This window comes from Hyaena hyaena, unplaced genomic scaffold (assembly GCF_003009895.1).
Source record: "Hyaena hyaena isolate Hyena2069 unplaced genomic scaffold, ASM300989v1 scaffold_334, whole genome shotgun sequence".
Taxonomy (NCBI): domain Eukaryota; kingdom Metazoa; phylum Chordata; class Mammalia; order Carnivora; family Hyaenidae; genus Hyaena; species Hyaena hyaena.
The window spans coordinates 635172-654757 of record NW_024080967.1 but is presented as its reverse complement, the minus strand read 5'-3'; the positions used below and the strand labels follow the sequence as shown (position 1 = coordinate 654757).

The following is a 19586-nucleotide window of genomic DNA, read 5'->3' as shown; positions in this document are numbered from 1 at the left end:
CACTCTCTCTCTCAAAAATAAAATAAACTTTTAAAAAAAGCAATTGAGTGGGGCGCCTGGGTGGCTCAGTTGGTTAAGCGTCCGACTTCAGCATAGGTCATGATCTCACAGTTTGTGGGTGTGAGCCCCGCATCGGGCTCTGTGCTGACTGCCAGCGTAGAGCCTGGAGCCTGTTTCAGATTTTATGTCATCCTGTCTCTCTCTCAGAAATAAATAAAACTAAAAAAAAAATTAAAAAAAGCAATTGAGTTTATAAATGCAGAAGGAAAGAAGACATCTATTAAGATGGGCATTTTCTGATTGGCAAATACTTTCATATTAGAAATCACCCAGTTTATTACAGGTCCATTGCCCCTTTCTCTGAAACCCATGGGGCTAGATAAATTTTTAAAATCAGAATGCTTCAGCTCCTCTAAGCTTTTTTTGGTCTGGTCATTTGGATCACTACTGGGTTGGAGCTTTCCTCAAAAGTTTGTTGATGACAATCTATCTATTCGTATTTGAATGTGAAACACTAAAAAGCTGAACAGAAGCATCTAGCACTGCCACTGTCTTGGGTATATTAACCTGCGGGACTTTAATAGTGAACTTTTTCTTTAGGGCCCCAAATATCCAGTGTCTATCTTTTCTCCTGGGAAGGACCCCTCAATCCTCTGCGGTGAATGAGCCTATCTGCTAGTGGTTTGAACATCAGCAGGGAAAGGATATTGCAGATGTCATGGCTTGCCACGAATAAGGGGTGACCCACGAGGGGGTGTTCCTGGGGGCCTAACTGCTCTTTACACAAAATTTTCAACCAGTTATGTTTATACATTTGTGTGGTAAAATATACATAAGATAAAATTTACCATTTTAACCATTTTTAAGCATACAATTCAGGACATTAAAGGTATATTCACAACATTATATAACCATCACCACTATTTATACCCTAAACTTCATCATCTCTAACAAAAACTCTACCCAATACTAACAGTCCCTTTTCCCCTTTCTCTCCCAGTCCCTGGTAACCTCTAGTCTATTTTCTGTCTATATGAATTTGCCTATTCTAAGTATTCATCATGTAAGTAAAATCATACACTTGTCCTTTTATGTTTTTTGTACCTTTTTATTTTTCAAATAACTCAGGTTAAGTAAATGGCCCAAGGACATCAGCCAACATGGCCATGAGAACCTACATATCTCTGTCAAAAGAAACTATATGTATATATTTTATTCTCAATTTAGTTAATACACAGTGTAGTCTTGGCTTCAGGAGTAGAACCCAGTGTGATTCATCACTTACATATTAACAGCCAGTGCTCATCCCAACAAGTGCCCTCCTTAATGCCCGTCACCCATTTAACCCAGTCCCCCTTCACCCCCAAAAGTATCGTTTTGCCTCTGTTTTTATTTTATATTTTCATTTCCTTCCCCTATGTTCATATTAAGTTTCTCAAATTCCACATGAGTGGAATCATGTATTTGTCTTTCTCTGACTTATTTCACGCAGCATAATGCACTCTAGTTCCTTCCACATTGTTGCAAATGGGAAGAAACTATACTTTAACTATTATGCATTACTACTTTAGTAGTAAACTTTTTCCATCCATATGCATATATGTATCTATACATAACAGATAACTTTGCAACTGACATCATATCCAGAATTCTCCTATACCAGTAGGAACTCTGAAACATTTTGATGCTTCCTAATAATCTATCATTTTGGATGATATATCATGCTTTGATTATTTTTTGTTGGTAATTATGTTTTGAATTTTAAATAACATATAGCTTTACACATATATACCTGTATTTCTGACTAGGACCTGAGGATAAAACAGAATACAATTTCTGGTTTAAACAAACATATTTAATACTTATTGTTAAATTACCCTTCAGCAACTAGCCAGTTTACAATACTACACGTACTATTATGTCATCTTCATCACCACTGATTTTCTTAAAAAATTTTTTTAATGTTTTATTTATTTCTGAGAGAGAGAGAGGGAGGGGGTGGGGGCAGCATGAGCAGGGGAGGGTCAGAGAGAGAGCGAGATACAGAATCCAAAGCAGGCTCCAGGCTCTGAGCTAGCTAACAGCATAGAGCCCGACACGGGGCTTGAATCCATGAACTGTGAGATCATGACCTGAGCCAAAGTCAGATGCTTAACTGACTCAGCCACTCAGGCGCCCCTGATTTTTTTTAATTATATAAAAAATGTTCTGGTTCTAATAGTAACTAATGATAAAGAATACTTTTCATTTAGTTTTTATTTTGTACATATTCACTAGCTCATTTTCTATTCTGTTGTAAGGTATTAGTATAAAAACTTACCTATATTTTGTTGCAAACTCTGTCCCCTATTTTTTTCTTTTAAATTTAATGAATGGGTGGAACAAAAAGTAGAGTCCACCATTCAATTATTTAGTCTGGTTTCCTCACTGAAAACCTAGAAGATTCTTTTCTAGTGAGTGGTTAACACTTTCATTGGCTTTATTGTTTTCAAAGGGGAAATGTTTTGTTTTTAGTAATTAAAACAATAAATGGGTGTTTAAAAAATTTTTTTAATGTGTATTTAGTTTTGAGAGATACAGAACGTGAGCAGGGAAGGGGCAGAGAGAGGGAGACACAGAATCTGAAGCAGGCTCCAGGCTCTTAGCTGTCAGCACAGAGCCAACATGGGGCTCAAACCCACGAACTGTGAGATCATGACCTGAGCTGAAGTCGGACGCTTAACCAACTGAGCCACCCAGGTGCCCCTAAATGGGTGTTCTTTTAAGAAGCATTCAAACAATGTAAAAATGTACAAAGTAGAAAATTATAAAATTCTCTAATAAAATTAGAAATAATCCCATTTATATCTAATAAAATTAGATATAACCATCTGTAGAAGGTATAGGAAGATTTAGTCATAAATAAAAAGATAATAAGTGAAAAAATGAGGCAATTATTAACTCTACAAAAAGCAACCTCAGCACACTCACTGACTCAGAAGTGAGCAATATTTACATGGTCATAAAATAAAAACAGTAACTGTGGGTTTAACCAAAACTTTTAACATAGCCATATTGGGAAAAGGGAGGAGGGCAGGGGCTACTATAGGAGATTGAAAAATCCTCCCTTACTCCTTTATGAATTAAGTGGTAGAAATGTATGTATTTTATTTTATTTATTTTTAATTTTTATTTCTAGGAGAGAGAGAGACAGCGTGAGCAGGGGAAGGTCAGAGAGAGAGGGAGTCACAGACTGAAACAGGCTCCAGGCTCTGAGCTGGCAGTCAGCACAGAGCCCGACGCGGGGCTCGAACCCACGAACCGCGAGATCATGACCCAAGCGAAAGTCGGACGCTTAACCGACTAAGCCACCCAGGCGCCCCAAAATATATGTATTTTATATAGCGATATGCATGTACATGAGGGGAAACAGCTAAAAAAGTTAGTTGCTTCTGGGGAATGGAATTTGGTCCAAATGATTGCTGTTTGGTTATAAGCCTTTTAAAGCTGCTTTATACTTTATGGATAATTACAATGTGTCTAGGTTGGGATAAAGCTAAAAGAAAGAGGATAGCAAAACACCCACATTTAAAAACAAAATTCTCTTGAAAATTTTATTAACAGTTAATAACAATAAATCAGTCAGCATTTTCCAGTCTTTACGAAGTTTCTGTCTTAAAGATGAAATTTATCTCAAGGTTTCATTTAAAGCAATCAGACATGAATAAACTTATATAATGAACTTCTCAAACACATCTTTTTAATAACTATTTTTTTCTTGAGATGACAATTGCAATACTGTAATAGTATTATTATCTCTTTTTTATTCGAATGAACTGTTTTCAAGATGAGTGGTTAGTACCAAATCTTTATTTTTATTACTCTGCTAAGGCAAGCTAGAAACATGATACTTTAAAATTATTTTTAATTTCCTATGAACTATTTTATAGTAAAAAATTATTTGGTACTAAGTGTTCTTTATGTTCAAATTCTAAAAGTAATCTTTAGTCCCAAGTGAACTAAAGATTTAAAAAAATTTAGTGATATTTACATAATAAATATAATTTTAATCACTCAGTTCTTCCTCATCACTGAAATATGTGCTTTTCTTTATCCTTGGGCGTCTTGAATCATCTGATGTTGAGGGACCCCCTGAGCTGGGTTTCCATTTTTTTTGTTCTTCTTCAATTTTGGCTTGCTGTAATGTGATTCGGAAAACAAACAAAACCAAACCAGGAATCTGTTTATTTACAGTACATTATTTCAAAACATGGCAAAAACATACCACAAATGCCAATACTCCCCACCCTCCAGCTCATGCAGAATTTCTACTTCATCAGAATACCTCTCCTGCCCCCAAAGTTATGTCCCAGATTCACTGTGTTACTCAAAATTATTCTAGGCAATTTCTACTAATTAACAGGTACATTAAATGAAGCCTAGTTTCCATCCTTGCTGAAGGTGGGAATGTTATATAAAATATGACATCATTTAACCAAAAGGAAAAATGAATTAATGCATGTGTTTATAATTTATCAAATACAAACATTAAAACAAAATAACTTTATAGAAATTAGAAGATTATATGGCCTTCTAAAATTTCATATACTTGTATTAGGACCTTTAATGGTCAAAACTATGTTTTTGGTTTTGTTAAATGAAGCTTTTTTTTTTCTTTCCTAGTTTATTGTCAAGTTGGTTTCCATACAACACCCAGTGCTCATCCCAACAAGTGCTCTCTTCCATGCCCATCACCCCGCTTCCCCTCTCCCCCACCCACATCAGCCCTCAGTTTGTTCTCAGCATTCAAGGGTCTCTCATGGTTTGCCTCCCTCCCTCTCCCCAACTAATTTTCCCCTTCTCCCCCCCCATGGTCCTCTGTTAAGTTTCTCCTGATCCACTTATAAGTGAAAACATATGGTATCTGTCCTTCTCTGCCTGACTTATTTCGCTCAGCTTAACACCCTCAAGTTCCATCCACATTGCTACAAATGGCCAGATTTCATTCTTTCTCATTGTCATGTAGTATTCCATTGTCTAGATAAACCACATCTTCTTGATCCATTTGTCAGTTGAAGCTTCATTTAAAACCTATCTTTGATTTAATAAAATCTTCTTTGTTCGGCTAAACTCACTTTAATCAAAAAGTTCTGCTCAATTCCATAATGAAATCAGAAAAAGACACTGAAAATGCTGTGGGGTCTGGGGAGCCTGGGGAGCTGTCTGGAAAGCGACTGACTCTTGATTTTGGCTCAGGTCATGATCTCATGGGCTGAGACTGAGTCCTGTGTTAGGCTCCATGCTGACAGTGTAGAGCCTGCTTGGGCTTCTCTCTCTCTTCCCTCTCTCTCTCTTTCTCTCCCCTCCTCCTCCCTCACTCATGCTTTCTCTCTCAAATAAATAAATAGACATTTAAAATAATAATAATTTAAGAATGTTGTGGGCCCTTAAATCTAGAAAGACCCAATGGAGATTTTTCTATCTCACTGCTCTAAAGACCTTAGAGGAACACCCTGTCTCCTAAAGTTAAGAGGTAAAGGGAAAGACGAAGGTTCACATGAAATGATCAATAAAGTAACCAAGGAATATAAGACAATGAACCCAAGGCAGCAATGGCATTTTTAAAAGAACTGTTTAGTACCTGGAAAGCTATGGCCTGACTAAGGCTGTCAAGGGCAGGATCCTCCCCTTCATCTTCACTTTCTTCTACTTCTTCACTAAATTATTAAAAGCAAAAAATCAGAATTTACTCAACCAATAGTAAAAAGACAGAAACAATACAATTATGTATTTAGTAAGAGTAGATATACATACATTTCTTCTTCTGGTTCAGGAATTTTCTTTTTTTTCTTTTTCTCTTTCTTCTTTGGAGGTTCACGTTCTCCAAGCATATTTTTAGGACAGGCATAACTTAAATGTCCACTTTCCTTTTGTTTCACATTAAAAAGGAAAGGAAAAAAGCTGTATTTGTGTGTTATTAATGGAAACTTACCTGGTACCCTATGACTCAAGGCTTTAGAACTTGAAAAAGAATACTGTCACACTAGGAATATACATTAAGAAATAGCAAAACCCACTACTTTAACATTTAAAAGAGATTATGATGTTATAACTATCAATAAACTACCTTAACAATAAAAGAGTATTTTAGTAGTTTTACTAAGAACAAAAGAAGTATTCTTCCTTCAACCATCTTAAATCTCAAGATTCAGGGTATAAAACAATTCAAAGTTTGAATGAACCATCTATCTTAACGTAAAACTTTTAACTTATTATTTGATAAAATGGGACAAAACCTTCCTATTAACTTCCAATATGCTGCTTAACATCGTTTTTTTAAAAAAATGTAAAATTTAAAGTCTTCACTTTTCCCATTTTCCTTTAAAAATTTTTTAAATTTGAATTTTTATTTATTTTTTCCACTTTTTAAAACTTTTCCCCATTAATTTCACTCCTTTCATATCTGGATTATACTTGCACTATCCAATTATTGTTAGCCATTAACTGTAATTCTCTGTGGCTACTGAGAACTTGTCTGAATTGATATGCAATGTAAAGGTAAAATATATATTTTGAAGACAGTAAGGAAAAAAGAATGTAAAATATCTTAATTTTGAAAATATTAATTACATATTCAAATGATAATATTTTGGATATGTATTGGGTTAACAAATAAAAAAATATCATTGATTTTTGCCTGTTTCTTTTTTTAATGTGGCTAGCAGACAAATTAAAATTACATTTGTGGCTAGACTAGCCATACTATTATAATGAAGTATATAACACAGTTGAGCTGCAAAACATAACACAATGAACTATAATCTGAACATTAATTAGCTCACTAAATACACTGAAGAAGTGATACATAAGAGTAAGGGTGTGGGGAGAGACTAAGCCAGGATTAGAACAATAGAAGAGAAAAATAATCACACTTTTCAAGTACATGTTAGAAAGCATTAAACAGACTGTACTTTATATATCTGGGGATATGGCTGAACACAAGAGATGTTACTGTTAATGAACTGCTAAGTGAATGCACTTAGATAAGCATTTTGCAAACTGTTTTTGGAATAGTATCAACATACTCCATATATAAAAATAGTTTCAGAGTGAAGTAACTTAAAGGAAAACCAGGCTAAATAAATGTATGCAGATTTTGAGAAGGGAGAATTTTAAGAAATACAAAAATGTACAAAGTATAATATAACGAATTTATGGATCCATAACCAAAAAGATTAAAAGATTCATCCAGGATTTCTGGCAAATCTATTTAACCATAACTAATCTTCCCTTCCTTCTTTTCTTTTTAACAAAACTCAGGACTCTGGAACACAATTTCTAAAACATTAACTTAAGAGGTGTTAGAATCAGAGGAATTGACAGAATGTACCATCCTTCCATCTGTTTATATATTATCTCCAGGGAGGAAGGGGTTGAGTGTGGCAGTGAAGGAAAGGACCCCAACCTATTTCTTTGTATCTTCCATGTGATTTTGTAGCCAGGAAAATGTCTCTCAGTAAACCTCACCCCATCTCCCCATTAATAGCTCTGGACTCTGATTTTTAAGTATTTTATGTAGGCATTTGGGAAATTGACAGTGAGCCCTAGACAAATATTCTTCTGGTACCATCATTATTATGGGCCTTGTGCATATTATTTTTCCTACTCAACAAAAGTTTAAATGGGTAATGATAAACTATAAGAACTAAGCAAGAAAATTTGGCGATAGTTCAGTTACAAACATTAGCAGTACTAATAGAAAAAAAACTCCCAAGTTTTATTTTTTATTTATTTATTTTTTTTAATGTTTTATTTATTTCTAGGAGAGAGAGAGAGAGACGGCGTGAGCAGGGGAGGGTCAGAGAGAGAGGGAGTCACAGACTGAAACAGGCTCCAGGCTCTGAGCTGGCAGCCAGCACAGAGCCCGACACAGGGCCCGAACCCACGAACCGCGAAATCATGACCTAAGCGAAAGTCGGACGCTTAACCGACTAAGCCACCCAGGTGCCCCAAAACTCCCAAGTTTTAAAACACAATATCCCATACAGGATAGGCTGGTCATATGGTAGTGTTTACACTGAACTGTGATGCTTAAACATTGCAAAACTATTACAGACACAAAGAGTATCCTATTATTACAAAAATTATGGGTCACAAAAATTTTTTAAGACAATAATAAATAGTCTAGCGCTTTTTGATTTAACATTTTTTAAAGATTTATAAACTGGAGACATATTACCCAATTCAGGTTATCTTTACATAGTACATTTTAATTTAGTTTACTTACATGAGTTGATAGTCCCAAAGTAAAAAACAACCTTCATAACCTGGTTTTAGTCAGCAGAAGTTGTAGAGAGCACAAATGAAACACTGATGTGAAAAATAAACTATGGAAAATTACATTAAGTTTTAGGTATACTCACCCCACATTCATAACACTTAGATTTATCAAAGTAGTTACGTCTTCGGATGAACTCAGCTGCTCTTCCATTGTCTATAGCAATGCTTGCTTTTATCACTCTACCAAATAACTAAACCAGAGAAAAATATAAATGCAGAAGGATGTATTTCATTGAAACCTAAAACTATATAGTTACTTGATTCCATTTCCTTTAGCCTTCAATTCCATTTTATTTTAGGTTACTGTAGCAATTAACTGCCTACTCTGGTGTGACAAATAATATTCTGTAGGGTAGATTCTTATTCCTTAGATTCTGCCAGTGTTTACGGTACCCAATACAGTTTGACCTCTTTTCTGTAAGTTAAATACCCTCAGAATCTATTGATACCCATGACTTGACCATCCTCTGAAACCCTACATTTTTGGTTTGGAGGAGCACAAAGGCTTCTGGATTAAAAATCTTGCTGGGAATTAATGGCTTACCTGTTTGTTGTTTATTGCCCTGGTACAGTTTTGTGCAGAATCTTTATCCAAAAATAAAATAAATGCAACTCCTTTACTCCTCCTGGTATCTTTATCTTTCATTATAGTAACCCTTAAGGCATAAACAAATAGCCAGTTAAAAATAACAAGGCAGCAATAAATAAAACATATTAACGAACACTTGGAAAATCGAAGTATTCAAAAAAGGGTTAATAAAACATTTACAGAGTAAGAGATTATATACAGTTGATAAATCAACTATTTCTTCAAAGTTATGGGGTATCTTCTTCCAAAGAAGAATGGAAATGAGAAAATGTGATAATAATTTAACAAAAGTGAACACAGCTATGACAGAAGTACCTGAAAGTACCTAACGGGTCAAACATTACTCAGAGATTGAAGAATGAAGTAAGGAGATTACAGAGAGAACAGAATCTTGAAGAGTAAGCATAATTCCTTTTTCCCACTGATTCCCTCACTCTACAGGAAAAAAAACTGAGGTATTCTCTTCTATGCAAAAAGTAATTTACTTAAACTATTTTTCCTAGGTTTTAGAATCTAACTATATTGATAATCTTCTTTAAAAAAGTTTTTATTTAAGGGGCACCTGGGTGGCTTAGTCGGTTAAGCGTCCGACTTTCGCTTAGGTCATGATCTCGCGGTTCGTGGGTTCGAGCCCCGCGTCGGGCTCTGTGCTGACTGCCAGCTCAGAGCCTGGAGCCTGTTTCAGTCTGCGACTCCCTCTCTCTCTGACCCTCCCCTGCTCACGCTGTCTCTCTCTCTCTCTCCTGGAAATAAATAAAACATTAAAAAAAAATTTAAAAAAGTTTTTATTTAAATTCCGGTTCTTTAACACAGAGTGTAATAGTTTTCAGGTGTACAATGTAGTGATTCAACACTTCCATTCAACAACCAGTGCTCATTACAGCAAGTGTACTCCTTAATCCCCATCTCCAGTTCTATAGTTCTTAGCTAGTGGTAGGGATGATAAGAGCACAGAAACTGTTCTTTCTTCTGACCTTTGCGCATTAAAATTTTTTTTTTAATGTTTCTTTTTGAGAAAGAGAGGAAGGGAGGGAGAGAGAGAGAGAGAGAATAAGCGGGGGGGGGGGGGGGGGGGGGAGGTGGATGGCACAGAGAGAAGGGGTAGACAAAATCTGAAGCAGGCTCCAGGCCCTGAGCTGTCAGCACAGAGCCCAATGTGGGGCTCAAACTTATGAACCATGAAGTCATGGCCTGAGCTGAAGTTGGATGCTTAACCGACTGAGCCACCTAGGTGCACCCCTTGCTCATTATATACGATTAAATATAGCTTAAAAATTAGTGTTCAATAGGGCTCTCTGGAGAAATGGTGATCCCAAGTCTGGGCTATAGTAGGTACAGGATGAACTTGGAACACCTTATTATGCCAAAAAGGAAGTACTTTAAAAAAAAAAAAAAGAGATGATGGGGCACAGCATAGGAATATAGAAGCCAACTTAAAGGAGCTTGCACTGGCCAGATCTAGGACAATTTGAGTACCAAAATAATTAAGTACAGTAATAAGTTATAAACCACAGGAAAAAAGTTGTAATTTATAAGTCCACATCAAATAAATGAATGGGGGATAAGGGAGGGTTTTTGTTTACAGCAGAATGTCAAAGGAAGTGCTAGAGTTGGAAAATCACCATTTGCAATAATCATAACGAAGACTGGATCAGACAAGATGATTTGTTGATGAACAAATACTAAATTTAAATGAAATTTTTATGTGGAACAGGATATTTACATTAAGAATGTTTTTCACAGACTGTTTATTAGTTGCAAAAGGGATAAAAAGTAATTCTACAGTGGAGCAATTGGTCAACACCTTGACTAGGAGATAAAACTTATTATTGGTAATGAGGGACACATGCATACTGTACGGATCCTGATGAAACTTCACAATACAACATCACCTACACAGTTAGCAGCCCAGAGTACATAGAACTCCAATGTGATCATGAGACAACATCAAGAAAACACAAAATGGCGGGGGGGGGGGGAAGATGAGAGCTATATTCTTTATAAATGTTCAAAATTAAGGGGGGCTAAAAAGACAAGGCAGTTAAAATTAACCACTACCTCTTGACTGTACCAGAGGAGAAGAATTCTATGTGGGACATTATTAGGTCAAGTGATGAAACTTGAACATGGATAACTGATTCAACAAAAGTATTTTATCAATATATATTTATGCATTTGGTAACCATGCTGTGATTATGGGATATTATAACCCTAATTTTAGAAAATACATACAAAGGATTTAGGAGTAAAGGGTGATGATGTTTATAGCTTACCCTCAAATAATTCACAAAAACAAACTGTGTATATAAATACATATATATACACATGTACATACACACATCTACACACATACATACCTACACGAGAGAGAGAACAAATGATAAAGTAATGGGGCAAAATGTTAACAGGTGAATCTAGGTAAAGGATATTTTGATGTTCTTTATACTATTTTTGTAACTTTTTTTTATAAATTTGTGATTATTTCCAAGTAGTAAAAAAAATAAATAAAAAAAAGGCAGGGTTCCAGACAAAGCTTAATAATTTTCTAAAATCTGAATTAACAGGAGAACAGACAGGAGGACACAAATAAATAAACATTTTATTTACTATTACATTTCACATGTTATAATTTATGCTATTTGGATTTGGGTGTAGGTACTTACATAGCCCCTGGAATGACAGGTAAAAAGATGCCACTATATTATGAAAAAGGAGTATCTTTTTTCATTCAAAAAGTAAACCTAAGTTGAAATAATGTAGGGCAAAATGGGCAAAATGGTTTAGTTTCTGAGAAGAGTGCATCTGCTATTCATTAGGCTTAGCAGGAAAGAAGAGAAGACAAACACTTGACGAAACTTGTTCAGAGTCACCACAGTTAATTGAGGATATCCAGGAAACTTTTTTTTTTTAATGTTTTTATTTATTTCTGAGAGAGAGAGAGAGACAGCATGAGCAGGGGAGGGTTAGAGAGAGAGGGAGATACAGAATCTGAAGCGGGCGCCAGGCTCTGAGCTAGCTGTCAGGACAGAGCCCAACACGGGGCTCAAACCTACAAACCGTGAGATCATGACCTGAGCTGAAGTTGGAGGCCTAACCTACTGAGCCACCCAGGCACCCCATATCCAGGAAGCTTTTGAACCAATTTTGAAAGAAATATGAAGATAGTTATTTTAGCTTTTTGGAATTTGCATGTTTGTGAAGGTCAGTTAAAGTCACAAATCATTTTTTTCTTAAAGTACTATTTCAGAAGTGTTAGCTTTCAAAATCATCCTGTTAGCTTTCAAAGTCATCTGTCCCTTTTTTCATTCCCACAGCTTTGTCCTCAATGGCACTGCTGTTTCAATAGTGCATTCTTACTAGTTCCCTAGATGTTAATGCTCTCATATGCAACTGAGAGAGCCTCTATTGAAGGAGTAAATAAAGTCATGTCATTCTTTTGCTCAAAAATCTTTGTTGCTCCAATTTGCCTATTTTTTGGTCCTATAATCAATGTCCATTATGATTTGATGTCCCTCAGCTTTCACTACTTTTCACTCACAAACTATGAGGTATAGCCACAAAAAACTGCTCAATGTTCATGAAGCCATGGCCTGTACAATTCCAGATTGGTGCCTTTATTCACATGGCTTCTCTCTCTTTTCAGCTCTCAATTGTTGCTAATCAAATGTTTACTCATTTTTCAGAGTTCAGAACATGTTGGTTCTCTAATCTCTTTACCTAGAAATAATTTCTCCTCCTTTCTGCTAGTCTTTACTGAAATCTATTCATGTAAAAATCATACCCCATCTGACCTCTTTTAATATAAACTCCTTTAAGATTGTCTTTGTAACCTCTATTAAGCCTAGCTCAGTATGTGAAAACAAAAAGATACAAATAGGAATCTGGTTTCTCAAAAAGAGCGCATCTATTTGTTTATTCATGTGGTTAGTCAGTCACCCTATTAGCCTCAAGCCTAGGCACTATAAGCACTGATAATTAAAGGCCATAGGACCAGGCTTTTACTTTCAGAAAAAAGCTTAGAGTCTAGAGGTAGAGAAACCTATAATCCAATTACAATACACTACTTTGAAAGAGATACCTTCTATGGTTAAAAAGAAAAAAAAATTATTACACCAAAGATTAGAAAGTACAAATCTAGATTGATTCCCATGTTTCTAGTTTGAGATGTACTCGTTTAAGGTCACAGTATGAAGTAGACATTATTCTGGGAAATCTCAGTGTTATCAAAACACCTCCTTCTCACTCACCTAACCCTGACATACAAAGTAAGTACATCACTAAGTATTACCATTTTACGTCCTATGACCTCTCAAATCTGACCAGTCTCTGCCTCTCTCCCTATACCATCTTGGTCCACATTTCTCTCCTGGGCTATGGTTATAGCTTTTTTTCACTGATCTCCCAGCATCTACTTTTGTTTCCCTCCAAACTAATTCCTACACTGAAGCCAGAATAAGCTTCTAAAAATTCAAATTATGTCACTCTCTCATGTAAAATTCTTTACCAGTGAATTCCCAGTATTCTTAGGGTGAAAACCAAGTATCTTAGAACATGGCCAAGAAGAAAGATTAGGAACCTGTTTCCATCTCTAGACTCATCTTGTGCTTTCTCCCTCTTGTTTATGCATTTCTAGTCATATTGGCCTTGTTTCTTTCTTTCTTTTTTTTTTTTTTTAATATTTTTGAGAGACAGAGACAGAGAGAGCACCCACACCAGAAGTAGAGGGACAGACAGAGAGGGGGACAGAGGATCTGAAGTGCACTCTGTGCTGAGAGGAGAGAGCCTGACATGGGGCTCGAACCCACAAATGGAGAAATCATGACCTGAGTTGAAGTCAGATGCTCAACTGACTGAGCAACCCAGGTGCCCTGGCCTTCTGTTTCTTGATCTCACTTTTTCTCTTTCCCCAAGGCCTTTGCACAAGCTATTCCCTCTGCCTAAAATGTTCTTCCCATTCTTTTTGCCTACCTTTTACTCAGCCTTTAGGTTTCAATTCAAAGGATACAGATCCAGGTAAACCTTCCCTGACTATCCAGACTAGATCAGGTTTTCCCTGTTTATAGGTGCTTATAACTCTGTCTTTGACTTCATAGCATTCTCACGGTTTATAATTATATACTCATATGGAAATTCAATCAGAGATTCTGACAGATGAGAAAACCCAAGAAAAGGTAACAAAATGGTTAAGGGAAAGTCAAACTGTTGGTTTTCAAATCTTGTGTGCACCACTAACTAGCAATGTGATTTTAGGTTTACTGTGTGCTTCAATTTTGTTATTTATAATATTAGGATAATAATAGTATTTATCTTAAAAGGTAGTAGTGAGAATTTAATGAGTTAATATATATAAGATTAGAATGATGCCTAGCATATTTATGTACTCATTGTTAAATATTATTAGTGCTTTGACTAATAATAATGATTTTTCAAAATTCTGAAGACCTGAAGTTTACCCAGAAGCATTTTTGATGATTTTCTTAGTAAAAGAGCAAGTTTAAAAGAAATTAACTTCAGGATGCAGATGAACTTCAACTCTTTAATATCCATTCATCCAAAGCTAGGGAAAAAAAAAAAGATTGGCCAAGATAAATATGCTCTAAATTCTTGGGATTTTAAATACAATTTTAAATTTATACTGGAATATATACTGGTTATAAGATAGTTAGAATGTTAATATCTTGCTTTTATTTCTTTGCCCCATAATATAGTTGCATGATTGATTTAAAAAGTGAATTAGGGGTGCCTGGGTGGCTCAGTCAGTTGAGTATCTGACCCTGGATTTCATTTGGCTCAGGTCATAATCTTGGTTCAAGAGTTCCAGCCCTGTGTAGGGCTCTGTGCTGACTACCTGGAGCCTGCTTGGGATTCTCTCCCCCGCTTTCTCTTTGCCCCTCCCCCATTCATGTTTGCTTGTGCGTGTGCACCCTCTCTCTCTCTGCCCTCACTGCTCATGCTTCCTCCTTCTCTCAAAATAAATAAACTTAAAAAAAATAAAAGTGAATATGAGAAGTTCTTTTTGTCCTTTGGTAACTTTCAGCCCCAAATGATACCATCTCTACCATTTCGGTATCTTTCCAGTTGGATCTTTCTATGAAAGGAGAGAACATGTTTTCTATTTATCAGTTTCATAAGCACTCTGAATGTCATATGCATTCAAATACTTTTTATATTCTACTTATTTGACAAATGAAATCCACTTATGGTATACTTGATAACATACCTTCTAGTAACCAAAATATGTACTTAATCAGAGCTTTTAATTTAGGTCTTCTATTATATAACAGAATCAGTTTTAGTTCTTAGTAATATGGTAAGAAATTATGTTGTTTTAATAAATTATGATACATAAAGCATACCAAGAAATCCTTCAATATGAGGGTGTATCTTTCACCTCATGTTTATAGTATAATGTCAAGTTTAAAAAAGACAATAGGGCACCTGGGCGGCTCAGTCAGTTAAGCATCCAGCTTTGGCTCAGGTCATGATCTCATGGTTTGGGAGTCTGAGCCCTGCCATCAAGAGCTGTGCTGACGGCTCAGAGCCTGGAGCCTGCTTTGGATTCTGTGTGTCTTTCTGTCTCTCTGCCTCCCTCCCTCTTCCCCCACTTGCATGGTCTATCAAAAATAAATACCCATTAAAAAAAAAAAAAGACAACAAAATTGCATGTATAGAATTGAATCTTTGAAAAAATATCTATACATGTTTATATGTTCAGCAAAATGACCAAAAAATACTATTTTTCTTTGTTATATCAAATATCTGTTTTAATGGAAAAATAATAAACCTTAAAAAAATGGAAAAGTAAGTTCAGATAAACTTTTAATTGAAGTTTCAAAATTTGATGTGCATACTTACTTTACAACTTTGCCATATTTGGAAAATATCTGAAACAAAAGACCATATAATAACTTACAATTTAACTTAAAATCATAAGACACATTAAATTTTCAGGTCGTATAAATTGAACACATTCTTTGTTAAAGCTTGTGAAAACTTTTAGCCTTTATTCTGTAAAGCAGGCCTAGGGAGATACATTTTTTTTTACTGACTAGAATAATATTCTTTTTTTTTATTTAAATTTTTTTTTTTTTAATGTTTCATTTATTTCTAGGAGAGAGAGAGAGAGAGAGAGAGCATGAGCAGGGGAGGGTCAGAGAGAGAGATATACAGACTGAAACAGGCTCCAGGCTCTGAGCTGGCAGTCAGCACAGAGTCCGACGCGGGGCTCGAACCCACGAACTGCGAGATCATGACCTAAGCGAAAGTCGGACGCTTAACCGACTAAGCCACCCAGGCGCCCCTAGAATAATATTCTTATCTCTGTCCTTGGAATCACAGGTATCTGTCCCAGAACAACAGAGTGCATACAGAGAAACAACCCCTCTCTTTATGTTGGCATGCTGAAGGCATACACTGCACAGCTGCTGTGTCCCTGTGGTATATCCATGGCAACTATCAACCCCACCACAGCCTCAGAGAAACCATGTGCTGTAAATATCAGTGCTGTGGGATATCATTATTCCTAGTCTACCCCGTTAAACAATCACTATTTCAGAAGGCAGATCCTTAGACTGCTTATAAAACAAAATGCAAAACAAAAAAGCTTCTATAATGAAAAATGCATTCCCATCAGTCTATATTCTTTTGCCCATCCTTTTTCTGGTAGTTCTTCATGGTTGGGCCTCATTTTTTCTTTTACTTCTATATCTTTACCCTAAGCAATCTCATCTATTTCTGTGTCAGCCACTACCTATATACTAATAGTTCCTATTTATTATGTCTTAGAAAAGCATTTCAGAATACATTGATATTTACACAATCAACTGAGTTTTATGATTAAGTTGTGTAATGCTGGAATGCAGTATAACTGGTCTGCAGAGTTAGCAACACTGAATCTTGAAGACCAATACAGCTTTCTGTGTAAGACTTTCTAATGGTTTATTTCACTCAGAGTCCTTACCATGATATATGTAGGCCCTACAAGGCACACCTGAACTGGCTTACCTCCTGATAGCCCTTCCTCTTCTCTCTACTTGATTTACTCTGTGCCTGAAATGCTTTTCCTCCAGACATCCACACAGCTGCCTCTTTCTTTCTTTAGGTTTTCATTCAAAAGTCACCTTCTCAATAAGGGCTTTAGACTGTCCATGTAAAATTTTACCACCATTCCTGACCTAACATTTAATAACCTTCTTTATTTTATTCTTTTTAATATTTTTGAGAGAGACACAGAATGCAAGTGGGGAAGGGGCAGAGAGAGAGGGAGACATAGAATCCAAGGTAGGCTCCAGGCTCCAAGCGTCAGCAGAGCCTGATGTGGGGCTCAGACTCACGAACCGTGAGATTATGACCTGAACCAAAGTTGGACGCTTAATCAACTGAGCCACCCAGTCGCCCCAACCGCCTTTATTTTTACTCCTCAGCATCTGACATCTTAGCATTAACTTAGTATCCAAATAATAATATCATTTGACTTTTTTATATTTCACATTTTTTTAATCTTGCTATGAGTCCCAAGATGGATTTTCATCTTTTTGTTCATTGCCATGTTCTCAGTACTTCTAAGAGTGTTCAGCATAGGTTAAGTGTTCAATACATACAGACACATCTCTCTTTTGATGCAAAGAAAGAGCTGAAATTCATTTTCTCTGTCCTCTGAGACTCAGCTATCTCAATTAATTAATCAAATACTATGTATCACCTATGCAGCATCTCTGTACTTAACATCTACCCAAAGAAGCAGAGAGAAGAGGGCACACTTGGAAGAAAGGATTCATTCCTTCCAGTTCCTCTCAACCACTCATCTGCAGGACAGGGACAGCAGGAAATTTTGTTTTCTGTAAGGTGGAGAGGAGAAAGATGATGTTGGCGTTTCCTCCCTCAATTACCCTTATTCTGAATTGAAAACAACATTTATTAAACGGTTAAATTTCTAACATAAATATAAATTAAAATATCCTTTCAGAATTTGAGGGTTAGTAAAGGGATCTGTTTGCTTTTATCGGCCCTTTTGTCCAAAACCTCTACCCCACCAGTTTCAAAAAGTCAAATTAGCAATCAGGAAATTCAACCTATCGTAAGTTGCTCCCACGTCATTAGGCTAGCTGTGTCTTCTGTGTTTATAAAGAACTTGTTATTCTCCATGAAAGCACTGCAAACTTGCATTGGAAATTATAAAATTGTCAATTTTTTTACTTATGTTTGCAACAGAGGTCTTTGCTATTCATGGCTTTAGTGCATTGTAATGTACTTACTAAGAATTTTGCCAAAAAGAACTGTTTGCTTAAGGTACATCTGTACTTCAAATAGAAAATTCAGTAGATGGTTGTACTAGAAGTTACTTACCCGGTATAAGTCATTGTTGGTCAGGGAAAAGGGCAAGTTGGATACATACACTGTGCTTTTACTTGGGGCCAATCCACCACTCATTTCTAAAAAGGAAAACAAACCCAAAAGCCATCTAAACCATGTATTCTTCATTCCAAGCAAAACCAATATAGACAGTCAATAATGTAATTATGCCGTATTTAATACACCTTCCTCACTTTTTGGGATTAGAAGGATTGACTCCAGCTGGGTGAATTAAGTAATTTCGTCTCACCAGACACCACTTCAAAGGCCCTTCTGGTCCTTCTTTCAAGCAGAGCCCTTACACTAACCATCCCAGTGCTGGATAATGGTGTGAAGGAAGAATGAATTTTAAACAGATGAATAAAAAACTGTTAACCTTCTCTGGGGCTAAGATCAAGAAAGTGCTTTTCCATAAGGTTTCATACCTTGCCTACCACAACAGAAAAGAATCTTGTAGCTCCGAAAAACCTCAGCGGCTCATTTTTACTAATGCTTTGGTTTTGGGTACCTTTTTGGTTGTTTTAATATTTTTTTCTGAAGTGATGTTAAGAGAAAATTTTAGCCTCACATTTTAATGGTGTAAATTTTTCAAATCATTATTTTGCATATTAATGATAAATAATTAAACGATACGTTTTACTATATGAATAGGTTTCAGTACCTTGAAAGATACTGAACTGTATATGTATTTTTAGTTTACAGATATAATTGGTAATTTTCACTGCGTATTTTACAAAGCAATTATCTGTGAAAATTATGTGGTACTCAACCGGGTTCAAATTTTCGATTTAAAAAGCGTGTTATGGTGTGTACGTGAGATGGGGGTAGGGGACATCACAAATAGCAAAATACTGACTTTAAGGGATGCCAATTCGCGGAGTAATGAGAAAATCGCTAGATGCTTGAAATGTTTTGGGGGAGTTTATTAGATAACTTCAGGAACTCAACATCTTAAAAGTTTCCCGTTTGAAAATATACATTAGCCGTTCTGGTGAGAACTGAGAAGGCGGGCAATGAAAGGTAAATGGCCCGGAATAAAAAAGATGCGAGGGGAGAGGGGTAGATCGTTTTAGAGGCCGGGTCCGGGTGGGGCCTCGCTGGGAGAAAGCCCGCAGCTGAGAGGCGTTTACCTTGAGGTGGGGCGGGCCGGGGAGACTAGACCGCGAGCCCTCCACTCAGCTGGGGCTCACGCCCGACTCTTCCTCGTCCCCCGCAGGGGCCTTGGCATCACGGGTCCGGGGAGGGGTCAGGCGCCGAGGAGTACGAAGGCAGCGAGAGCAACGCCTCTTCCTGGCGGGAGCTAGACCCAGGCACCGGAGGCGGGACC

General features: G+C 36.4%; 2 protein-coding genes across 4 annotated transcripts in view; one reads left to right on the top strand and one right to left on the bottom strand.

Annotated features, from left to right (window-relative positions):
• The window catches only part of PPHLN1 (periphilin 1), a 181371-nt gene that overhangs the window by 14605 nt on the left and 147180 nt on the right, over positions 1–19586 (top strand). The window lies entirely within an intron of this gene.
• Positions 3580–19583, bottom strand: ZCRB1 (zinc finger CCHC-type and RNA binding motif containing 1). Of its 2 annotated transcripts, XM_039249344.1 has the most exons (8): positions 19390–19583; positions 18254–18339; positions 15764–15792; positions 8864–8975; positions 8403–8510; positions 5794–5906; positions 5621–5696; positions 3580–4177 (listed from the first exon to the last, which is right to left on the bottom strand). In XM_039249344.1, the coding sequence occupies exons 2-8, from the start codon at positions 18335–18337 to the stop codon at positions 4046–4048; spliced, it is 654 nt and encodes a 217-aa protein (XP_039105275.1). In that variant the 5' UTR covers positions 18338–18339; positions 19390–19583; the 3' UTR covers positions 3580–4045. The 2 variants fall into 2 exon arrangements, with proteins under 2 accessions (XP_039105275.1, XP_039105276.1); XM_039249345.1 differs by lacking the exon at positions 15764–15792.